Source organism: Phaseolus vulgaris, chromosome 8 (assembly GCF_000499845.2).
Source record: "Phaseolus vulgaris cultivar G19833 chromosome 8, P. vulgaris v2.0, whole genome shotgun sequence".
NCBI lineage: Eukaryota > Viridiplantae > Streptophyta > Magnoliopsida > Fabales > Fabaceae > Phaseolus > Phaseolus vulgaris.
In genome coordinates, this window is record NC_023752.2 from 7,263,038 (window position 1) to 7,282,357 (window position 19,320).

General features: G+C 30.1%; 2 protein-coding genes and 1 long non-coding RNA gene across 3 annotated transcripts; 2 read left to right on the forward strand and 1 right to left on the reverse strand.

Moving 5' to 3' along the window:
- Positions 1 to 5,847: 5,847 nt before the first annotated feature.
- LOC137823699 (protein MAIN-LIKE 1-like) lies at positions 5,848 to 6,624 on the reverse strand. Its single transcript, XM_068628924.1, has one exon. The coding sequence runs from the start codon at positions 6,622 to 6,624 to the stop codon at positions 5,848 to 5,850; it is 777 nt and encodes a 258-aa protein (XP_068485025.1).
- A 1,728-nt stretch (positions 6,625 to 8,352) lies between these two features.
- LOC137823703 (uncharacterized) lies at positions 8,353 to 9,858 on the forward strand. The gene is made up of 3 exons (XM_068628930.1): positions 8,353 to 8,962; positions 9,044 to 9,287; positions 9,408 to 9,858. The coding sequence occupies exons 1-3, from the start codon at positions 8,353 to 8,355 to the stop codon at positions 9,856 to 9,858; spliced, it is 1,305 nt and encodes a 434-aa protein (XP_068485031.1).
- A 1,872-nt stretch (positions 9,859 to 11,730) lies between these two features.
- LOC137823551 (uncharacterized) lies at positions 11,731 to 12,608 on the forward strand. The gene is made up of 2 exons (XR_011083146.1): positions 11,731 to 11,814; positions 12,304 to 12,608. It is a non-coding gene; the product is annotated as an uncharacterized lncRNA (long non-coding RNA).
- The last annotated feature ends 6,712 nt before the right edge of the window (positions 12,609 to 19,320 follow it).

Sequence of the window (19,320 nt, forward strand, 5' to 3'; positions counted from 1 at the left end):
AATGTTGGGAGCAATCTATAAGAGGTTGGAAGCAATCTATAAGAGGTAGGACTCGAACTCAAATCCTTTTGGAGATCAAGAAAACATTAATCACTAGATCAGGCAAAATCTTTAGTCATATTATATTTTTATCATACTTATTATTAATAATATAATTTATACATATTATTATTATTAATAATAATTATATTAATAATAATAATATAAATTATATTCATATTATTAATAATAAGTATAATAAAAATCATAAAATACTAAAGAATTTGTTTGGGGTAGTGGTTAAATTTTCTTTGGTCCCTACATACGAATTATATTCGTATGTAATACCTGTTTACATACGGAATAGAATCTTGTACCGCCCTGGTGGTCGGGTGTGATGACGTGGCATCCTCCTACAGTATAAGCGTGTTGACAAGGCGCCAGGCTGGCAGAAGGGAAGGAAGTCGGGGGGCACGTGTGGTCGCCGGTTGTTAAGTTGGCGTGTTCCGATTTCCAGATTACCAGAATAGGCGATCGCCAGTTGAAGATGAAGTCGCCCGATGTAGATTCAGGCGACCTAGTCATTGGAGATCGCCAGAGAAAGCACATCGCCGGAGATGAAGGAGAAGCAGATTGTGAAGGCGGCCGGCGAGACCACAGGGAAGGTGTATGGAGGCCCTAAACTCGCCAGTTCCAGCAGAGATCGCACTCCCAAGTTAGCTATGCACTGGGCAGTACCATGCATAAGTAACTTAGCCAAAATGAGAGTAGAAGCAGCGCCAAGTCAAGGAGCCTCCAGATGATGGCACGTGTACAGTTGGATGCGAGCCACGTGTCCAAGTCTGTAACTGCCAGGAGAGAGAAAGCCACCAGGTATATAAGAGTTCTTAACAAACTTTCTAAGGTACGCACGTTCAGTTCATACACTTTACGCTTGCGAGTGATAGAGCTGATTGTGAGAGAGGATTTGCACGGTTCTTGTTCTTAGTATTTGGTGATACCGTCACTGACTTGAGCGTCGGAGTGCGATCGGCCGCAGCGGCGCCGTGTTGTTTCTTTGCAGGTTCTTGAAGTAGATCCCGGAAAGGAACGGAGGAGAGAAGCGGTGCGCACGTCGATCCTTTGACGAGGCATTCTCCAGCGTTCCGGTCAATAGGAAGGAACTGTTTGGGGTAGTGGTTAAATTTTCTTTGGTCCCTACATACGGATTATATTCGTATGTAATACCTGTTTACATACGGAATAGAATCTGTATGTAAAAATCCGTATGTAATGTTGATTTTACATAGGGATTTTGATCCCTATATAATTCGCGTTTTTCTTGTAGTGACATCTGAGAGAGCCTTTTGCGAATCAAGTTTTTGTGAGAATATTTTTTTTAAAGATCATTGAGGTTTCTTGGGGCAAAATTTTCATCATCTTGTGGAGCTAATTTCACTGCTATTGTAGAATTAAGAGCTTCAATTGTGTTTCTTGTGTTACAATTCAGATTAATTTGTTCAATTTTTTAATTAGTTTTGGAGGATTAAGGCATTGCCTTCTGCTCATGTTACTGCTTGAAGGGTGTTGAAAAATAAGATTGTCACTAAGGTTAATTTACTTAGACGTGGGATTGCGGTCGAAAGCGCTCTTTGTTGTTTTTGTGGTGTAAAAGATGAAGAGATTAATCATCTGTTTTTTTATTGTAGAATAGCATGGTTGGTGTGGAACCTCTGTTATGAGTGGTTAAGCATTTTGTTGGTTGCCCCCTGTTGTTCTTACTCTCATTTTTTGCAGTTCAGGTTGTGCAATGCTCTTGAGTTGGTCAATTTAGGGGATGGGGAGTATTTGGATTGCGGTGGTTAGTGAGATTTGGAGTCATAGGAACAAGAATTTATTCAAAGATGGAGAAAGGTGGAGTGTTGGACTACTCTGAGATCTTTTCTTTAGCTCAATTGAATATTTGGTCTTGGATTACTTCTAAATTCTCCACTGCTTGTTTCTCTTATTCTGATTGGTGTCTTGTTCCTCTGGATTGTTTTGTTTCGCTTTAACTTGTTTTGTGATTTTGGTTTTTAGCAGGGCTAGTTTTGAGTTGTTGGTTGGAAGGTGTGTGTTGTAAGAATGTCTCAAGTTTTTTGTATATGGGTTGGATCACCCTTAAAGTATATATTGTTTATTACTGATAAAAAAAACTGTGTTGTATTTTTGTATTGATTGTTAGCCAAGATAAGATTTCTTGGTGGATAGTTCTGCTGTAACATTGTAGTGTTTGTTTTACTTTTTGTAGTATTCAAGAACAGTTTGGTGTATTTTCTTATAATGAATTTTATTTTTAGTGATGAAAATCACCTTGGTGTGATGTGAAACTATATTAGCTCTCTATATGAATGAACCAACATAAAATTCTTGGTGTTTTTTTTGTATCTGTCATATTAGTTGTAAAATTATTTTTCTTTGTATTGTTATATTTGATTGTGCTTGTTTGTTTTGTGTGTAGGATTTTTTTTTGAAAAAATTTCATTAGTTTTCCAGTTTTAACAAGTTTAAATTTTTTTTAACATTATGTATTGACTAAAAAATCTAATGTGTTAATATACAACGTAATCCGTTGAAATTAATTTTTGTAAATTGATGTTTTATTAAATAGATTTAAAACTTCTAACTGTTAATCTTCTTTAAACTTTAATTTGTAGTTTTCTAGATTCTATTAAAAAATTGACATGACACTGAATTTGAATTAAACAAATTATTGCTGAAATATTTTAAGCCAATTCACCCTCCTCTTGAACTTATTTTCTCCCTATGTCAAAAATTTCTTCCAAACCTACTATTATGCACAATTCCCCTTCTCATACTGCTTATATTGGTATACACAATATAATATCACATGATCATTCCTATGTTAGTTCCTTATCTTTTTCTATAGATGATTATCATTCTCCTAGTACAAAATTGATACAAACGTTCATCCTATACTTACTCGTGCCAAAGCTAGAATCTTCAAACCCCAAGTTTTTCATACCTCTACTTTAGTTGATCCTTTTTAGCCTACCATATATAAACAAGCTATGGTGCAACTTGAGTGGCTCCAAGCTATGCGATTTGAATATTAAGCTCTTTGTCGCACATTTAGTTAGATGCAAATGGGTTTTCATGCACAAACTCAATGGTGATAAAGCTCTATTGGTTGTCAAGGGTTTCCATCAAACTGAAGGTCGTGATTACATTAATATGTTTACTCCCGTTATTGATGACTGTTTTACAGCAAGTGTACCGAGTCAAAAGTAATTATTTATCCCTAATGACGAATATTGAACCCACAAAGAACAATTATTTAGAATTCTAATCGTAGAATTCATTAAGTATAAGAATATATATACAATAATTTGATTTGAAAAATATTGACATAAATTTGAATGAAATTAAATGAAAACAAAATAAATGGGTAAAATAATTCAATTAAGAAAATTTGGATTGGGGTTAATCCTTCTCATTCGTCTGCATTTTTAATAAATAGAAACATATAACATTCCATCTTAATTTCTCGCATACGAAATTATTAAGATTGTCTCTCCTAAATATCGATTCATTATATATTTATAAAAAAAATCTTATCATTAAAAATAAATTTTATAAAGCAATTAACATTTCAAATGTATTTCTAGCATTCAAATATGTTAAGCATTATCATCTAGATCAGATACTCATAAGTACTTTCCAGTCAAATCTAAGGATCAAAATCATAAATAAAGATTCAAGATTTGAGAATAAAATGATAATACCAATATAAATCAAGAACAAAATTTTATAAATAAATATCATCTCAATACATAAGAGTTTGAACAAATTACTTTCAATCCCAAAGAGAAGAACTAGTCACTCATATTGGTCATTATCATGGAAAGCAAGAAAAAAATATCCAAGGTGTTTCTCCTTGACAACAACCTTCTCTAGGGTTTCCTTCCTTTGGTTTCCCTCCCAGGTCACACCCTTCTCTTTGCCTTACGCCTTTTATTTAACCTAATTGAGCTTGGGCTAAGTGATATATCGCTTAAATGAGATATTACTTGCTTGAGCAAGTTTTACGAGAACAAGCTCAACTTTACTGGAGTGAACTCGCTAAAGCGAGCCTTGGACGAGTTCTTTTGGAGTGATCTTGTTTAAGAAAGTTTTCAATGCTCAAACTTTATCTTTTCATCTTGTCTTTAACTTGTCCATTCTCCTTCAACCTTTTTCTCTTCATCTTCCCCTAGATTCATAAGCTCACTCACACTCTTCTTGTTATGGGCTTTCTTCCTTCTAAAAGTGGTTCTTCTCTGGGAATTTTACCAAAGTGGTGCAGTTTTTTTTTAGATTTACGTAAATGGGCAGATTCAGAAAATATTACAAGAATGGGCATTTTTTGGTCAAAGTTGCCAATGGTGTAGGCAACATAAATTAAATTCATTAATCCCTCTACTTTTCTTTTTTTAAGTAAAGTTTTCAACCTGATTGACAACTTTAGTTTAAATAAAATTGAATACTGGATTGACAACTTTAGTTTAAATAAAATTGAATACTGGATTGACAACTTTAATGTATTTTATCTCAAATGAAATTTCCAATTTTGTTGGCAAATTTAGCTGATTTTTTAAAATAATTAATATTTTTTTTAAAATGAAAGATGTATATAATAATAATTTAAAAATTATTTAAATTTACATGAAGTGAATAAAAATAAGAATATTGAGAAAAAATGTATTTTTATAGATAATTAATATTAAAAAATTAAACTAAATTTTGTTTTCACAAAAAAACAAAGTTACCTAAATTTAAGTTGGATTTAAAATAGGTTGTGTAATAAATGTAAAATATTTAGTACTTTTTAAATATTATTAAAATTAAAAATATTTTTGTTGTTTTTAAAAATCTGAAATTATGTTTGTGAAATAACGTTTATAGTTGATAAAATTACAAATAAAAAGGGTAGCGTTTAAACAATATTTATAAAATGATATTATACATGATTAGAAAATAGAAATATAGGAAAAGTTGTCATCTATGAGAAGCTGTGCCACATGGTGGTCTTCTTCGTTGTCTTCGTGGTCGTCCTTGTGGTTGTTGTTCGGACCGAAGGGTAGGAGGGGCGGAGGTGGAATGTCATCATCAGTGCCTTCGATTTCATTGTCATCACTCTGATTTTCGGACACTTGTGAAGACATTGTTGGTCGATAATACTGCATAGATGACATTGGATTGTAGGCAGATAGGGGGGTCATGGTAGAGGTTGCAAAGGGATTTGACGGGCCAACAAACAATTGTTGTTGAGATTGAAATGTTGAGTAGTTGAAAGGTGGTTGATGGAATGATGATTGGAATGACATGTGAGATTGATCCCTATATCCGAACAACTGGGTCGGTTGAACACCTGGTGGACGAAAAGATTGTTGTTCAAATGATTGAACTTGAGAAGAAGACCCGACATGATGTTGATAGTGAGGTTGTGTAGTCTCCTGCGGCATATCATACTGTTTTGAAAATATGTGTTAATTTTGGATGAGTGAATGAAGAATAATAAATAATTTTGTAATTGAACTTACATCATCATCAGACGATGACTGTATAGGCGTGATGTAGCGGATAGTATGGTTGATGTACCATTGCATGTATGTTGAGTTGTCATGCAAATGGCCATTTCCGTTAAACTGATTTCCGTGAATTAGATGATTACGACGGTCATTCCACATAGCTATCCATGCGACATGATATTGTGGTTCCTCCTATGTGCGTCCTATGCATCCTCCGAGTCCACCTAACGTAAGCAAAGAAATATTAAGAACTTCGTTTTCTTATCTCGAAAATTAATACAAAAATAACATACCTTTTACCGAGTGGGAAACCAAATCCTTATTGAACTTCTTCATCGATCAATGGTTGAAGTTGTGGAGAAAAGCATGTTAGGCGTTCCCATGCCCAACACTGTAAAAGCAGCGTGCAACCTCCAACATTATCTTGATTAAAGTCTATTCCATGATCGAGCGCACGATACAGAGAAGCCAATACAGCTGACCCCCAACTGTAATTCCTTACGTTGTTCAAGTCAGCCAACAATAATAGATACATTAAATGTACCTTACTACCTGAAGAATCAGGCATCAATAGACTCCCAATAAGTGTTAATATGTGGGCTCGAGCATGTTGAGCAATAACATCATCGGTTGCATTATGTGGCAGTTCCTGAAAAGTGTTGTTAAGCCAAGACAACTTAATTGCATTTCCTTTTATCGCTGTTGAGGGTGGTATAAATTCGAGCAACTGGTCACATAAAGATACTAAATCACCACAAGTAATCCCGGTGACAACCTGTCCATCAATAGGTAAACCCAATATTAATTCCACATCTTCCAAAGTAACAGTTGTTTCACCGAGAGGAAAGTGAAAGGTATGAGTCTCTGTTCTCCATCTTTCCACTAATGTTGTAATTAGTACATGGTTGAAGTCAATGTGCTTAAATTTTAACAAATGTCCAAAACCAGAATGATCAATTAACCGTTTCACTCGTTGGTCAAGTATATCCTCATGCTTTAGTACCCAACTTGCATGTCTTCTGGGTCTCAATAGTCTTTCATTACCTTCCCATACGTATTTGGTAACATGTTTCTCTTGGAGTCGCAATATAGACATATTCGCGGGAAGACGATGAGATGCTATAAAATTCTAATAAAATGATTCCTGAAAATACAACCAATTTTTATAATACCTTTATAGATAATTCCTATTAAAATGATATTATCAATAAACATTAATTTTCTTAAATTAAAGATAACGAAAAGATATTTACACATACTAATTAAAGAGTACCGAGTATAACATATTATAAAAATATTGATTGAAAGTAATATATTATGTACAAACAATAAAAATATAAGAAAAATAAAATAAAAATATATTTTTTAGCAATTGTTTGTCAATATTTAATATCAATTAATTATATTAACTTGCCTTTTTTTTTATAAGTTAATAATAATTAAATTTTATGTTTTAAAGTATCATTTTTAAATTCCTTTAACAGAGTATAAGTATTAAGTATTAAATATTGTTTGTATGGATAACTATTAATCTTTGTTAGCATGTGCATGTGCTTGCTACTACAATTAAATAAATAATTAAAATATTAGAGAGAACTTACCTTTGTGATTGAATGCCACCCTTAAGCACTCTGGAACAATGGCAAAGCTTGAGAGTGTTTTGCATAGGACACAGACTCTATTAAATAGAGTTGCTTGTGTGAGTTTCAAAAAATGAAAGTTTGAATTCAAACTTCATTTTCAAAAGAATCTCTGCCATGAAAAAAGAATCTCTGCCATGAAAACTATAGCCATGACATAAAGCTGGACACAAAATAAAGTATTGCTTGGTGGTGCACGAAATTGCAAACAAAGTTGCCAACCATGAAGGCAACTTTTAATATAAGTTGCCAATGGTGAATGCAACTTCTTCCAAAGTTGCCAATGGTGAAGTCAACTTCTTTGTTATGAAATTAGAAAAAATAAAAATAAACCAAGTGTAGCGTGGAGTGATGGCTTTCTGTCACAATTACACGAGGACTTGATTTATGAATAAAAATAATTGTACTCATACAGAACATTTGTTATATAATGGAACAACAATGCAACTCTCTAGCCTTGCATTCCTTCTTTGTTCTACTCTTTTTCTTCTCTTGATTTCTGCATCCAAGTTAAAAAAATTGAGGACAAGGTTTGTGAGATATATTATTTTCTCCTTCTAGTTTAAAGTTCAAAGAAAGTTGTAAAGGTAATGTAAATTTTCCGTAACATTCTTATTTATCATATTTTTTTTAAAATGCAGATGGACACGTGGAATGTCAGTGGAACGTCACTAAGCCAGCATGAAGAACCAATAATTACAGACATCATGGACGACATAAGTGAAGATGGAGATAACTACGACTTTGATTTGGATGATGAAGATGAGTTCAACAGATCTTCACAATATATTCCGTCTGGCAGTCAATCCGGACATAACATCGATTGCGAACTCAATGAACACATGTCTTTCATATCAAAGGAGGCGACATTGAATGCCATAAAACGATACCACATAGACAACGGTTACAAATTTGTTGTCGTGGAATCAAAGCCAGACAGATATGTGGCTCGGTGCATACATCATGATGTAGGGTGCGAATGAGATTACGAGCATCTTTTAGTAAAATCCGAAGTCAATGGGAGATAAAAAAAATTGATGCACAACATACTTGTTTGTCAAAAAATCTTACGGCAGACCATGTTAATTTGGATTCAACCCATATTGCGTCCATGGTGCTGACTTCAGTCAAAGCAAACCCTTCTGTCCCAATTAAAAGCTTAATTGTAGAAATAAAAAATCTGCATGGCTATACTATCATGTATAGATGCTTGGTTGGGAAAACAGAAAGCTCTTGCTTTGACATTTGGCGATTGGGAACATTCCTACAATGATCTTCCTAGATGGTTGGAAGCAGTAAAAGAAAGCAATCCAGGGACAATTGTGCAGTATATTGCTTCTCCTTGTATGGTTGATGGTGTTCAAGACAATTCGTGTTACACGTTGGATCGGGTGTTTTGGTCTTTCAAGCCTTGTATCGATGGTTTCAATTTTTGCAAGCCCATTGTACAAGTTGATGGGACATTTCTAATCGGAAGATACCATGGAACATTGTTGACCGCAACCGCTCAAGATGGGAATCGAAACATATTTCCATTGGCGTTTGTGATTGTTGAAGGCGAGACTCGGGAGGCTTTAATTTGGTTCTTCCAATTATTGCGACAATATGTGACACCTCATTCGAATTTGTGCATGATTACTGATAGAGGAACCGATATAATTTCAGCATTACAATTCGAAGAAGTTGGATGGGAAGGAGAGGGCCTTGTTTCTGTGTATTGCATACGCCATATCGCATCGAATTTCAACAAAAAATTCAAAAATGTTGAGCTGAAACGGCAATTGATTAACATGGGTAATGACATTCCTTACCTTCTCTCACAGATAATTATGACCTTTTACCATTTAACTAATTTCATTTACTTCTTTATGACAGCTTATGAGATGAAACAACCCATAGTACAAGCAAAGCTATCAGTTATGCGATCTGAGTTCAAGCAAGCATTTTCTTGGATAGATCGCATACCATTAGAGAAATGGACTCAAGCATATGATGGGGGAAAGAGGTATGGTCATATGACCACAAATCTAGCAGAATGCATTAACTCTGTGCTTAAGGGAGCTCGTTCTTTGCCGATTTCCGCTTTGGTTAAGGCAACTTTTGAAAAAACAAAAACATGGTTTGTTGAACGAGTCTTCAAAATAGACACCATGTTACGCGCAGGTCATTATTATTCAGAAGATATCACAACCTTACCTTAAAAAAAAAAACAAGATTCGTCTATGTGTTTTGTGAAAAGGTTTAATGTAGAAAATTCTGAATTTGATGTCCAAGAATTAGCCACCCCCCAACATGGTCGGCGACCTCAATCATATACAGTTAGATTAAATGATTGGTGGTGTGATTGTGGCCATTTCCAAGCTCTTCGACTTCCCTGTGGTCATGTTATTGTCGTTTGTTCCTCTTGTCATTTACAAATGACGACATTCATTGATCCAGTTTACAACCTCCACACGATTAGAAAGGCATATCAAGTTGAATTCCACCCCGTTCAAAACGAGGATTATTGGTCTACTTATACCGGGCCAAATTTCATACCAGAACCCCACATGCGACATAAAAACTCGGGACGACCAATTACGACTTGTTTGCATAATGAAATGGATCAATCAATTCAGAACAAGACAAAAAGATGTTCTTACTATCGCAATGAAGGTCACAACAGAGGAAATTGTCCATTTAGACAGTAGAGTCATGCTTTGTAATGTTGTTCTCATCAAATATTTTAATATCATCTTCTTTTAATGACTTATATTGAATAATTTATTTTATTTTTAATACATTTATTTTACATAAATACATGTATATTATTTCTTTTTACATATTATATAATTTATACTTTCATATATTATATAATCTAAAAATTTATAAATAAATTATATCACATTTTTATAAGTGTATTTTTAACTTTAACGATATTTAAAAAATACTAAATATTTTTAATTTATCAAACAAATCATTTTTAATCCAATTTATTTAAAATTATTGTAAAAATATTCATTTTAATTATTCAACTTTATATATCATTTTCTTAAATAAAAAAAAATTAAATTTTGGTATTATTTATAAAATACTTTTTTTAATTATATATTTTTATTTTTAAAAATATTAATTATATTTTTTTAAAAAAATAAAATCAATTGAACTTGGCAATTGAATTGACAATTTTAATTGAGATAAAATACATTGAAGTTGCCAACCCAGTATTCAATTTTATTTAAACTAAAGTTGCCAATCTAGTTGAAAATTTTAATTAAAAGAATAAAAGTAGAAGGGTTAAGGAATTTAATTTATGTTGCCTACACCATTGGCAACTTTGACAAAAAAATGCCCATTCTTGTAATATTTTCTGAATCCGTCCATATTTAAGTAAATCTAAAAAAAAACTGCACCATTTTAGTAAAATTCCCCTCTTCTCTCTTTAGGTTATGCAATAATGATATTTTTTTTTTCATTCTTATCTACATTGATGACATTATCTACATTGATGACATCTTGATTACTGGTAGTTCCCTAGTTCTTGTTAAAAGTTTTATCAAATTATCGAGTGACAAGTTTTCATCGAAAGACTTGGGTTTGTTAGCTAAATGATGACAACTTTCATCTACCTCATTATTAGGGATCTTCTACATCGTGCAAAGATGATCAATTCAAATCCTCAATCCATTCATATTGTTTTGTCACCTTGTTTAACTGATGATGGATCTGTGTTGTTGAAGATCCTATTCTCTATTGCTCTATAGCTGGTGCTTTTTATTATGTCACAATTACTCAATTGAAGCTCTCTTTCTATGTTAATAAAGTATGTCAATATATGCATCATCCTCAAGTTCACCAATGAAAAGCAGTGAAACACATCCTTCAGCACTTAGTTGGAACTTCAAACCATGGTTTTCATCTTCGTTCATGCTTAGATTTCTCCATAGATGGTTTTTGCGATTCTGATTGGGGCTCCAGCTTGGACAATCGAAAATCCACTACAGGCTACTACATTATGTGTGACAAAACCTTGTGGCTTGGTCTTCTCGCAAAACAAAAGGTTGTTTCTCCAAGCAGCTTAGTCTTTTCTTAATTGAAGTACACATTTCTACTTCTACACCAAAGTTATATACTGAGACGATATTGGTGTTGTTCTTCTCGTGATCAATCCAGTTATGCACTTTGAACTTAATCTTCATTTTGTGCGTGATTGTGTCACAAAAGCATCTTCTTCTAATTGCAGTTTCAAGTAGTTGATTTACTAACCAAACTAATTTATGGTGCTGTCTTTCATAAGTTCAAGTTCAAGAGTAAACTTTTGATTGTTGAAAACTCTTCCATAAGTTTATCATATAGATAAAGAGAGAGAATAACACCATTTAAGTAAGATAAATGTTGTGCATGGAAAAAAAAATTAACTATGCGACAAAGGGAACCTCACTTTATAGAAGAATCCAAAAAGGTGAAAAAAAAGCAACACCATTATTGAAATAATTCAATAAAAGAAAGAACAAGAGAATTAGATTCCAGCCAAATTAAGTGTAAGATTAACATTTCCCTTCATGTCATGTCAGTGAGCAAAGAATCTTTAGTTTGTGTATTTATACAAATCCCTTACGAGCCCAATAATAATGCAGTGGAGGAGGACCATTTGATTATTAGTTCAGGTGAAGTGGTCAAACAGAGATATAATATAATATTTCGTCTTTAGGTTCATCAGATCCAAGTAATAATAATCCATTTACATCATATGCATGTCTCCATCTATTTCTTCATAGATTTTCAATTTTCATTCCAGTTCTGTTCATCATTAGCTATTACATTACATTTTTTCTCATGTTTATGATTTTAACTGAGTATAATGAACAGGAGTGGTGTGTATGGTGGGAAGATTCAAGTGGTTTCACTCTTTTTTCTTATATGTTTGAATATTAGCAAAATGAGGGCATGTTTGTTGGCTTCAACTGTGTTGGATTATGCTTGCAGACTGTCATACATGCATCTATACTGATAAGATGCATATAAGTTTATATATATATATATGGCATGATATGTGATGCATGCATCTTATATATAACCTTTTGGTTTGTTGGAGTAAACTTGTTGATGTCTTTTAGATTTTCTAAAATAGCTCTTAATCCTATATATTTATGCAGGTTCTTCACTTTTTCTCCTTTACCACTCTCCAATAATGGTGGAACCCAAATGCAACGAAAGGTTAAGAAATAAAGCAAAAGGTTATAAGTTTCAAAAAGACATATACGAACCTGCCCAAAATGGAGACAAAATTAAAGGAGAAAATGAAAACAAGAAAGGAAAGTGTTTTTCATCTCTTTTTCCTTTTAAGTGTATCAACTTTTAATTGTATTTTTTGCCTCAAAGTGATGAAACTTCTAGTGTATGAAACCAGAAATAAATATGTATTGTTTCAGGAATAAAAGTATTTTTAAATTTTGTTTCATTTCTGATATAAACATGCACTAACTCGAAATTCAACACACTAATTTTTAAAATAAAAGTACTTTAGAATTCCGCTAAAATTAATTAAAATATCTTAATGTAATGCCTCACTTAATCTAATATATTAGTAGATTAATATAATAATATTTCACAAATATACTATATATTGAATCTCTATATAAAATACATTATACTTGATATTCGACCATAATTTCTTAAAAAAGAATATATATACATCAAATCCACATGAAATAATAATAGTTATTAACTCTGAATAGTTCGCGTACAATTATGATCATAGCAAATCATACACACATAGACGAGGATGAATTACTTTAAAAAGAGTTATCAATCAACATTTATACCTAAATACATATTTATACATAAAGAATACATATGATATTATCCAAATATAACATTTATGCACAACAAATTACAAAGATTCACATACAATAAAAAAATGCATGAATTTTTAACTATATTTCAAAAAATAGTATAATTTGTTACACTCATTTTCTTCTACAAGATTTATATTAAATATATCTTCTTAGAGTTTCTTACACTAAAAAAAAATATTATTTTATGGACTTTTATTTACGGATATAAATCTGTATGTAAATTTAGCATTATTTATGGATATTACCCACGAATATAAGTTCGGTAAATTTAATATTACCTACAAAAATTATCCACATATCTGAATTCGTAGGTAAATTCAACATTACTTACAGATTATTACCCACAGATCTCTATCTATAGTAAATTTTACATTATCTACAAATTTTACCAACGAATCTATATTTAAAAGTAAATTCAATATTAATATTAATGTAAACATTTTTATTTAAAGTACTAATAATATTAAAAATACTAATAATTTTAATAGTTTTAAATTTTTTAATAATATAAATAATATTGATGACAATAATTATATACATAATATTAAAAATATTATTATAATATGAATAATTATAAAATTATAACAAATATTAATAATAAATAACAATAATAATCATAGATATGCATATTAATAATATTAGTAATATTAATAATATTTAATAATATTTAATAATATTTATAATATATAATAATATTTAATAATATTTAATAATATTAATAATATTTAATAATATTGATAATATTTAATAACACCCTCCGAGCATTAACATGAGGAGAAAGCAATCCTTTAATCCTCCAAAACCAATTAAGAGTGGAACAAATTAACCTAAATTGTAAAACAAGAAACAATTGAATCTCTTAATTCCACAACAGTAGTGAAATTAGCTTCCATAAGATGATGAAAATTTTCCTCCGAAAAACCTCAGCGATCTTTCAAAAATAATTTTTCACAAAAATATAATTCACAAAAGGCTCTCTCCGATGTAAAAATTGAAAGTGTATGTGTTACCTAATTCTGATACAATGTAGACTTTTTTTTATAAAGAATTAACAATACTGATTTGTTAAAAATGTGAAATTTAGTAAAATAATAGGTTGAAAAACTCAAAATAATGTATTGATTTTACTTAAATAGTATATCTTATGTTTCACTAATGATCTAATCATATATGAATAAAATGGTGAAAAATTGAAGTAGATTTTTTATCAACATTTTTGACAGGGTTAAAATAAGAAATTATTGTTTATTTTTACTAATAATATTTTTAACGAGTCTGATGAAAAAGTTGTGATGAGATACACTTAATTTGATCATGCAATTGTGGAGAGAATCTGAAAGTGAGTTGTAGTAGCATCTTTAAAAGAAATAGAACATATTTGAAGGGAAGATCATAACTTGATGTGACAAATTAAATTTATGCCAACTCTATGTTTTTTTCTACTCCAATCATGCAAACTCATATCCAATCTAAAAGCTGGCAAATCCATTATGTGTACTTTTTTGTTTACTATAAGCATAATTATTAGGGTATAATTACATGAACAATGATCATTTTATATTCCCTCAGTCTGCCATAGTTGACTGTGTGGAATAGACTGATTAAGAGAGATTGAATGATATCATAAGTATTATTTTGACTAACGAATTTAATATTTGTCACGTGTTATTAAATTATAGCTAAAAATTTAATTTAATATTTAATCCATGTAAAATAAATGTGTTTAGATTTTTTTTTAAATGACTATTGGAATTAAGATTTTATGTATAAGTTCTTTTAGATTTTGTATATCAGTTAAATTATCAATATAGATACAAACAATATATAGAAAGTTTGAATTTTCTATCATTCAAAAACTTAACACAAAAATCACTTTTTTATATCAATTTTAATATAATTATCATTAAATAATAGAAAAATAAAGATTTATGATATAAAATTGGATTTTTATAATCGTTATAATACTAATCAACATAAAATCATTACAAGAAAATCATTAAATAACAACTAATTTTAGAGATAAAATAATTAGTCATTATATTGACTAAGTTAAATAATATTTTACAAATTAAAAAATTATTAGTATGTAAAAGTAGTTTCTATTATCAATAACAATATAAAGTAGAATTAAGGTAACTAACATTAGTTACCAATGTTTTAGCTATTAATTGCTTTAAATTCTAAAATTAATGTAATTGCAAGACAATTTCTTCTTATATCTCGTAATATAAAACATATCTAAATTACTCTTTGATATTTTTTATTAATTTTTTTAATTTTAGAATGTGAAATCGGAGACTTCCTTAATTTTATAATTCAGAAGTTGAAATTTGTAACTTTTTTCTATTTCGTATTGTCCAGTCCGAAATGTAAATTGTGTATTCCAAAAATTATATTTAAGATAGTACAATTCAAACTACAAATTTATATTCTTGATTGTACGTTTTGAAATGCAAATTTGTATTTCAGATTGTATAATCCAAAATACAATGTTTATATTCTAGATTATAGAATATGAAGTGATATTTCTAACATTTTTTTAAATTTTGAAGAGCATGAAAAAATCACCAAATTGTAATTGTTTATATTCTGTATAGGAAGAAAAGTGTACATTTTATTTTCTTAAAATGAGAAAAAAGTTATTTATTTATCTAAATATTTTTTCGTGGCATTTATGAATGATTTTATTATATTTGGATTTTAGTAATTAAATACAAGATGTTTTGCAGAAAATAAGCTTAAGTCATTTAAGAATATATTTTTTCACCACATATTCATATATTGTTAACACACTCGATTGGTATACATATATGTTTATTACTTTGGTTTTAGTTAAATATAAGTATTGCCATATATGGAAAAAAAAATTAACTGTGACACAAAGCGAACCTCACTTTATAGAAGAATCCAAAAAAGAGAAAAAAAGCAACACCATTATTGTAATCATGGAATAAAGAAAGAAGAAGAGAATTAGATTCCAGCCAAATTAAGTGTAAGTTTAACATTTGCCTTCATGTCAGTGCTCAAAGAAACCTTAGTTTGTGTATTTATAATAATCCCTTACGAACCCAATAATAATGCAGTATTAGTTGAGGTGAAGTGGTGACAGAGAGATATAATATAATATTTTCTTTAGGTTCATCAGATCCAAGTAATAATCCATTACATCGTTGAGTTGCAGGTGCAGGTATATATATGTCTCCACCTATTTCTTTCTAGATTTTCAATTTTCATTCCTCTTCTCTTCATTAACTATTTCTTTGCATTTTTATATGTTTATGGTTTTCATTCTCAGTCTCATGGGAATTCTCTTCACTCCACGTAATTAAAACTATGCATGAGTTAGAAATATCTTTACTTTTAGTTTTTAAGTATAACTCAATTCTATTATTAATTTGTAAAATAAAATTTGTACATATATATATATGAATGTGAGTTGTCTTGTGTAAAAAATGGGGTTGATTTTATTGACCCATGGTCTGCATACTGACATACATCATTTTTCTTTAAAATTAATAAAAAATAAATTTACTTTTTATTTATTATAAGTTAATTTTTTCTTATTTAAATAAATTAGATAAATGATCTCACATTATTATTCTTACGTGCGTGTAATCAGATGTTATAATTTTCAATAAAATTTGAATTTTAATCGTATGAATAAATTGACTAATAAAATATTTCATTAAATATATATTTTTAAGGTAATACACGTAGACACATTATTATTATTTTAAGTTAAAAAATAATATAAAATAATATTATTATATTTAATTTTTATTATAAAAAAACTAAGGTTTGATTAGTGTATTTAACATTTGATGAATATTGAAATCTAATCAATCTGTGAATTTCAAAAAGATAAAAAAATACTATTAAATATTAAAAATTATTATCGAATTTTGTGAATGTGTTATTAATTAGGGATTGAGGTTAATTTCTTCCTACACCTCCATGTCTTTCTTCTTGTACTGCATACTTCAAAAAATACTCAACTTACACTTTGTCATTTTTCATTGAATGTTTTTTCTTTTATTTCGGAATGTGAAATTCGGAGATTTCCCGAGTTATAGAATTTGAAAGTTAAAATTTGTATTTCAAAATGTATAATATTTCAAATTGGTCAATCCATAATACAAATTTGTATTCCATATTTTAGAATTTGGAATAGATAATTTTAGAAATTTTTAGAATATAAGGCTAGAAGAAGAAATTATGGGGTGCATAAAGAAATTTCTAAATTTTTAAAATATGCGGGTTTGCCCGTGCACTTGACCCATGCAGGTTGCGGGTTATGTGGATTGGGTCTAAACAGGCCAATAGGTTAAAATAAACACTTCAGCCCACGTTTTTTCTTAATCAACTATAAACTGATCTGCTCAGCTCATCTCACTTTTCATCCTTACTTGTCTTTTTTTTATCAGCAATGAATTAATAAAATAAAATAAAAAACACTCTAGGGGTGTCCCAACCTTTATACACAAGTCTCTCCTAGTTTAAGAATTCATCACAATCTAAATAAAACAAACACCACTTAACTCAAAAACTTAAATTATTAAAGAGTCCCACCACCCTTGTGACTCCATGATATGGAATTTCCAACCATGTATACGATCAAACTTTTAAATTTTCTTTTCCTCAAACTTAGACTAAAAGTGTGCAGGTGCCATATTTGATCAGTTCAGGTAACCATGACAATCACGGGAAAGGACGAGCCCCGAATGAACGGAGCTTTCAAAAACAGGTTTCAGAATGAAATCAGTTCACGTGACCCAAATGAAGGAGATCCAAAACATTTTGGTAACCCAAAAGAAGAAAATCAAAAGAGAAATAATAAATGGAAGTGTTTTTTATGTTGTTATGGACATCAACAAGGAGAATAGTAATTTGGAGGGGTTGTATGTAATGTTAAAGTGGTCGTATGGGTTTGGTATTCTACGTTCTAGGTTGGTCCCATAGCAAAATCTTAGTTTTTTCTTTATCATTTTCTATACAGTTTGAGTTGTATATGGAGGTTGGAACAACTAATACTTCATTTATATCATATTTCTTTTTTATTCATGAAAAAACAAGGAGAATAATAAATTTATAATGTTTAAATAAATTATTATATACAAAATGATTTTTTTACGTTGAGGGTGTGTTTCAAGGAGTGAATTTTGTCCCATACGAAATGATAGAGATGAGAACAAAATGAGTGAAAAATAAGAGTGTTTGGATTTAAGAAAAGAGAGTAAAAAATGAAAGATAAACTTGTGAGTGTGAGTGTGAGTGTAATTGATAAAAAAAAATTGGTTAAAATTAATTTAAAATAAAACATGATTAGTTATTTGTACAGATTAAAACATTATTCTCTTTATGGTCCATGAATTCAGTTGAAAAAATATATGAATTCTCTCACATTGTGGATAAATGGAAAATTGTTAGAAAATGGATTTTGATAAAATAAAATTTGAATATAAATTATTATAAAATATTTAAGAAAAAATATAAACTTCATAAAACTTAATAAAATAAATCAAAATTGATATAATAATTTAGCATCTAATATTAAACATAGAACGATACAATACAATGGGGAAAAGGATTAAACTACAATTTAATTAGGCATAAAAAAAAAATCAATAATCATATCATGACACTTATCATTTGAGAGAGTCTTGTAAGTCAACAAATTTTTGTTGGAACTAGTCAATTCTTTTATGAACCCTTTCAAAACCTTTGTTCGCATTGATGTTCAAAGTATTTAATCTTTGTTGCAACTCATGAATACCACCCCAAATTTATGAAAGCATTTGTCTTTGCATGGAAGGCTAAACCTTTTTGGTTGATTCCTCGGTAATTCCTCATTGAGTTCTGAGGTTTTGATCAATAAAATTTTTTATTTTTAATTCTCTATAGTAGTTGTTTTAATATTCTAATCTTCTGGAAAACTGGTTTTTGTGAGAGGTTGTACTTGAATGCATGATTAATCTTAAACTTTGGTTTCTTAGTTAGTTTGAATTGTTCTAATTAATTTCTTGGACGCATGATTCGAGAGAGAAGAGATAAGCATTCTCATGGAGTATACGCATGGAACAAGGTGGATTTGACTAAACCACTAGACACATATGCTTTACTGGTGAGTTTCAAGTTCAGTTAAATTAACGCATGTTCAATATGGTTTAGCTATGTTTGAGGATTTAGAAAGGAATAATCTTTAGAGAACCTATGAGAAATTCATTGGTGGAAGAATTTGGGAATTAACCGCTTTTTATTTGCTGTTTTAATCTCTTTTATATTTTCTGCAAAACTATCTCAACCACTTTTTATCAG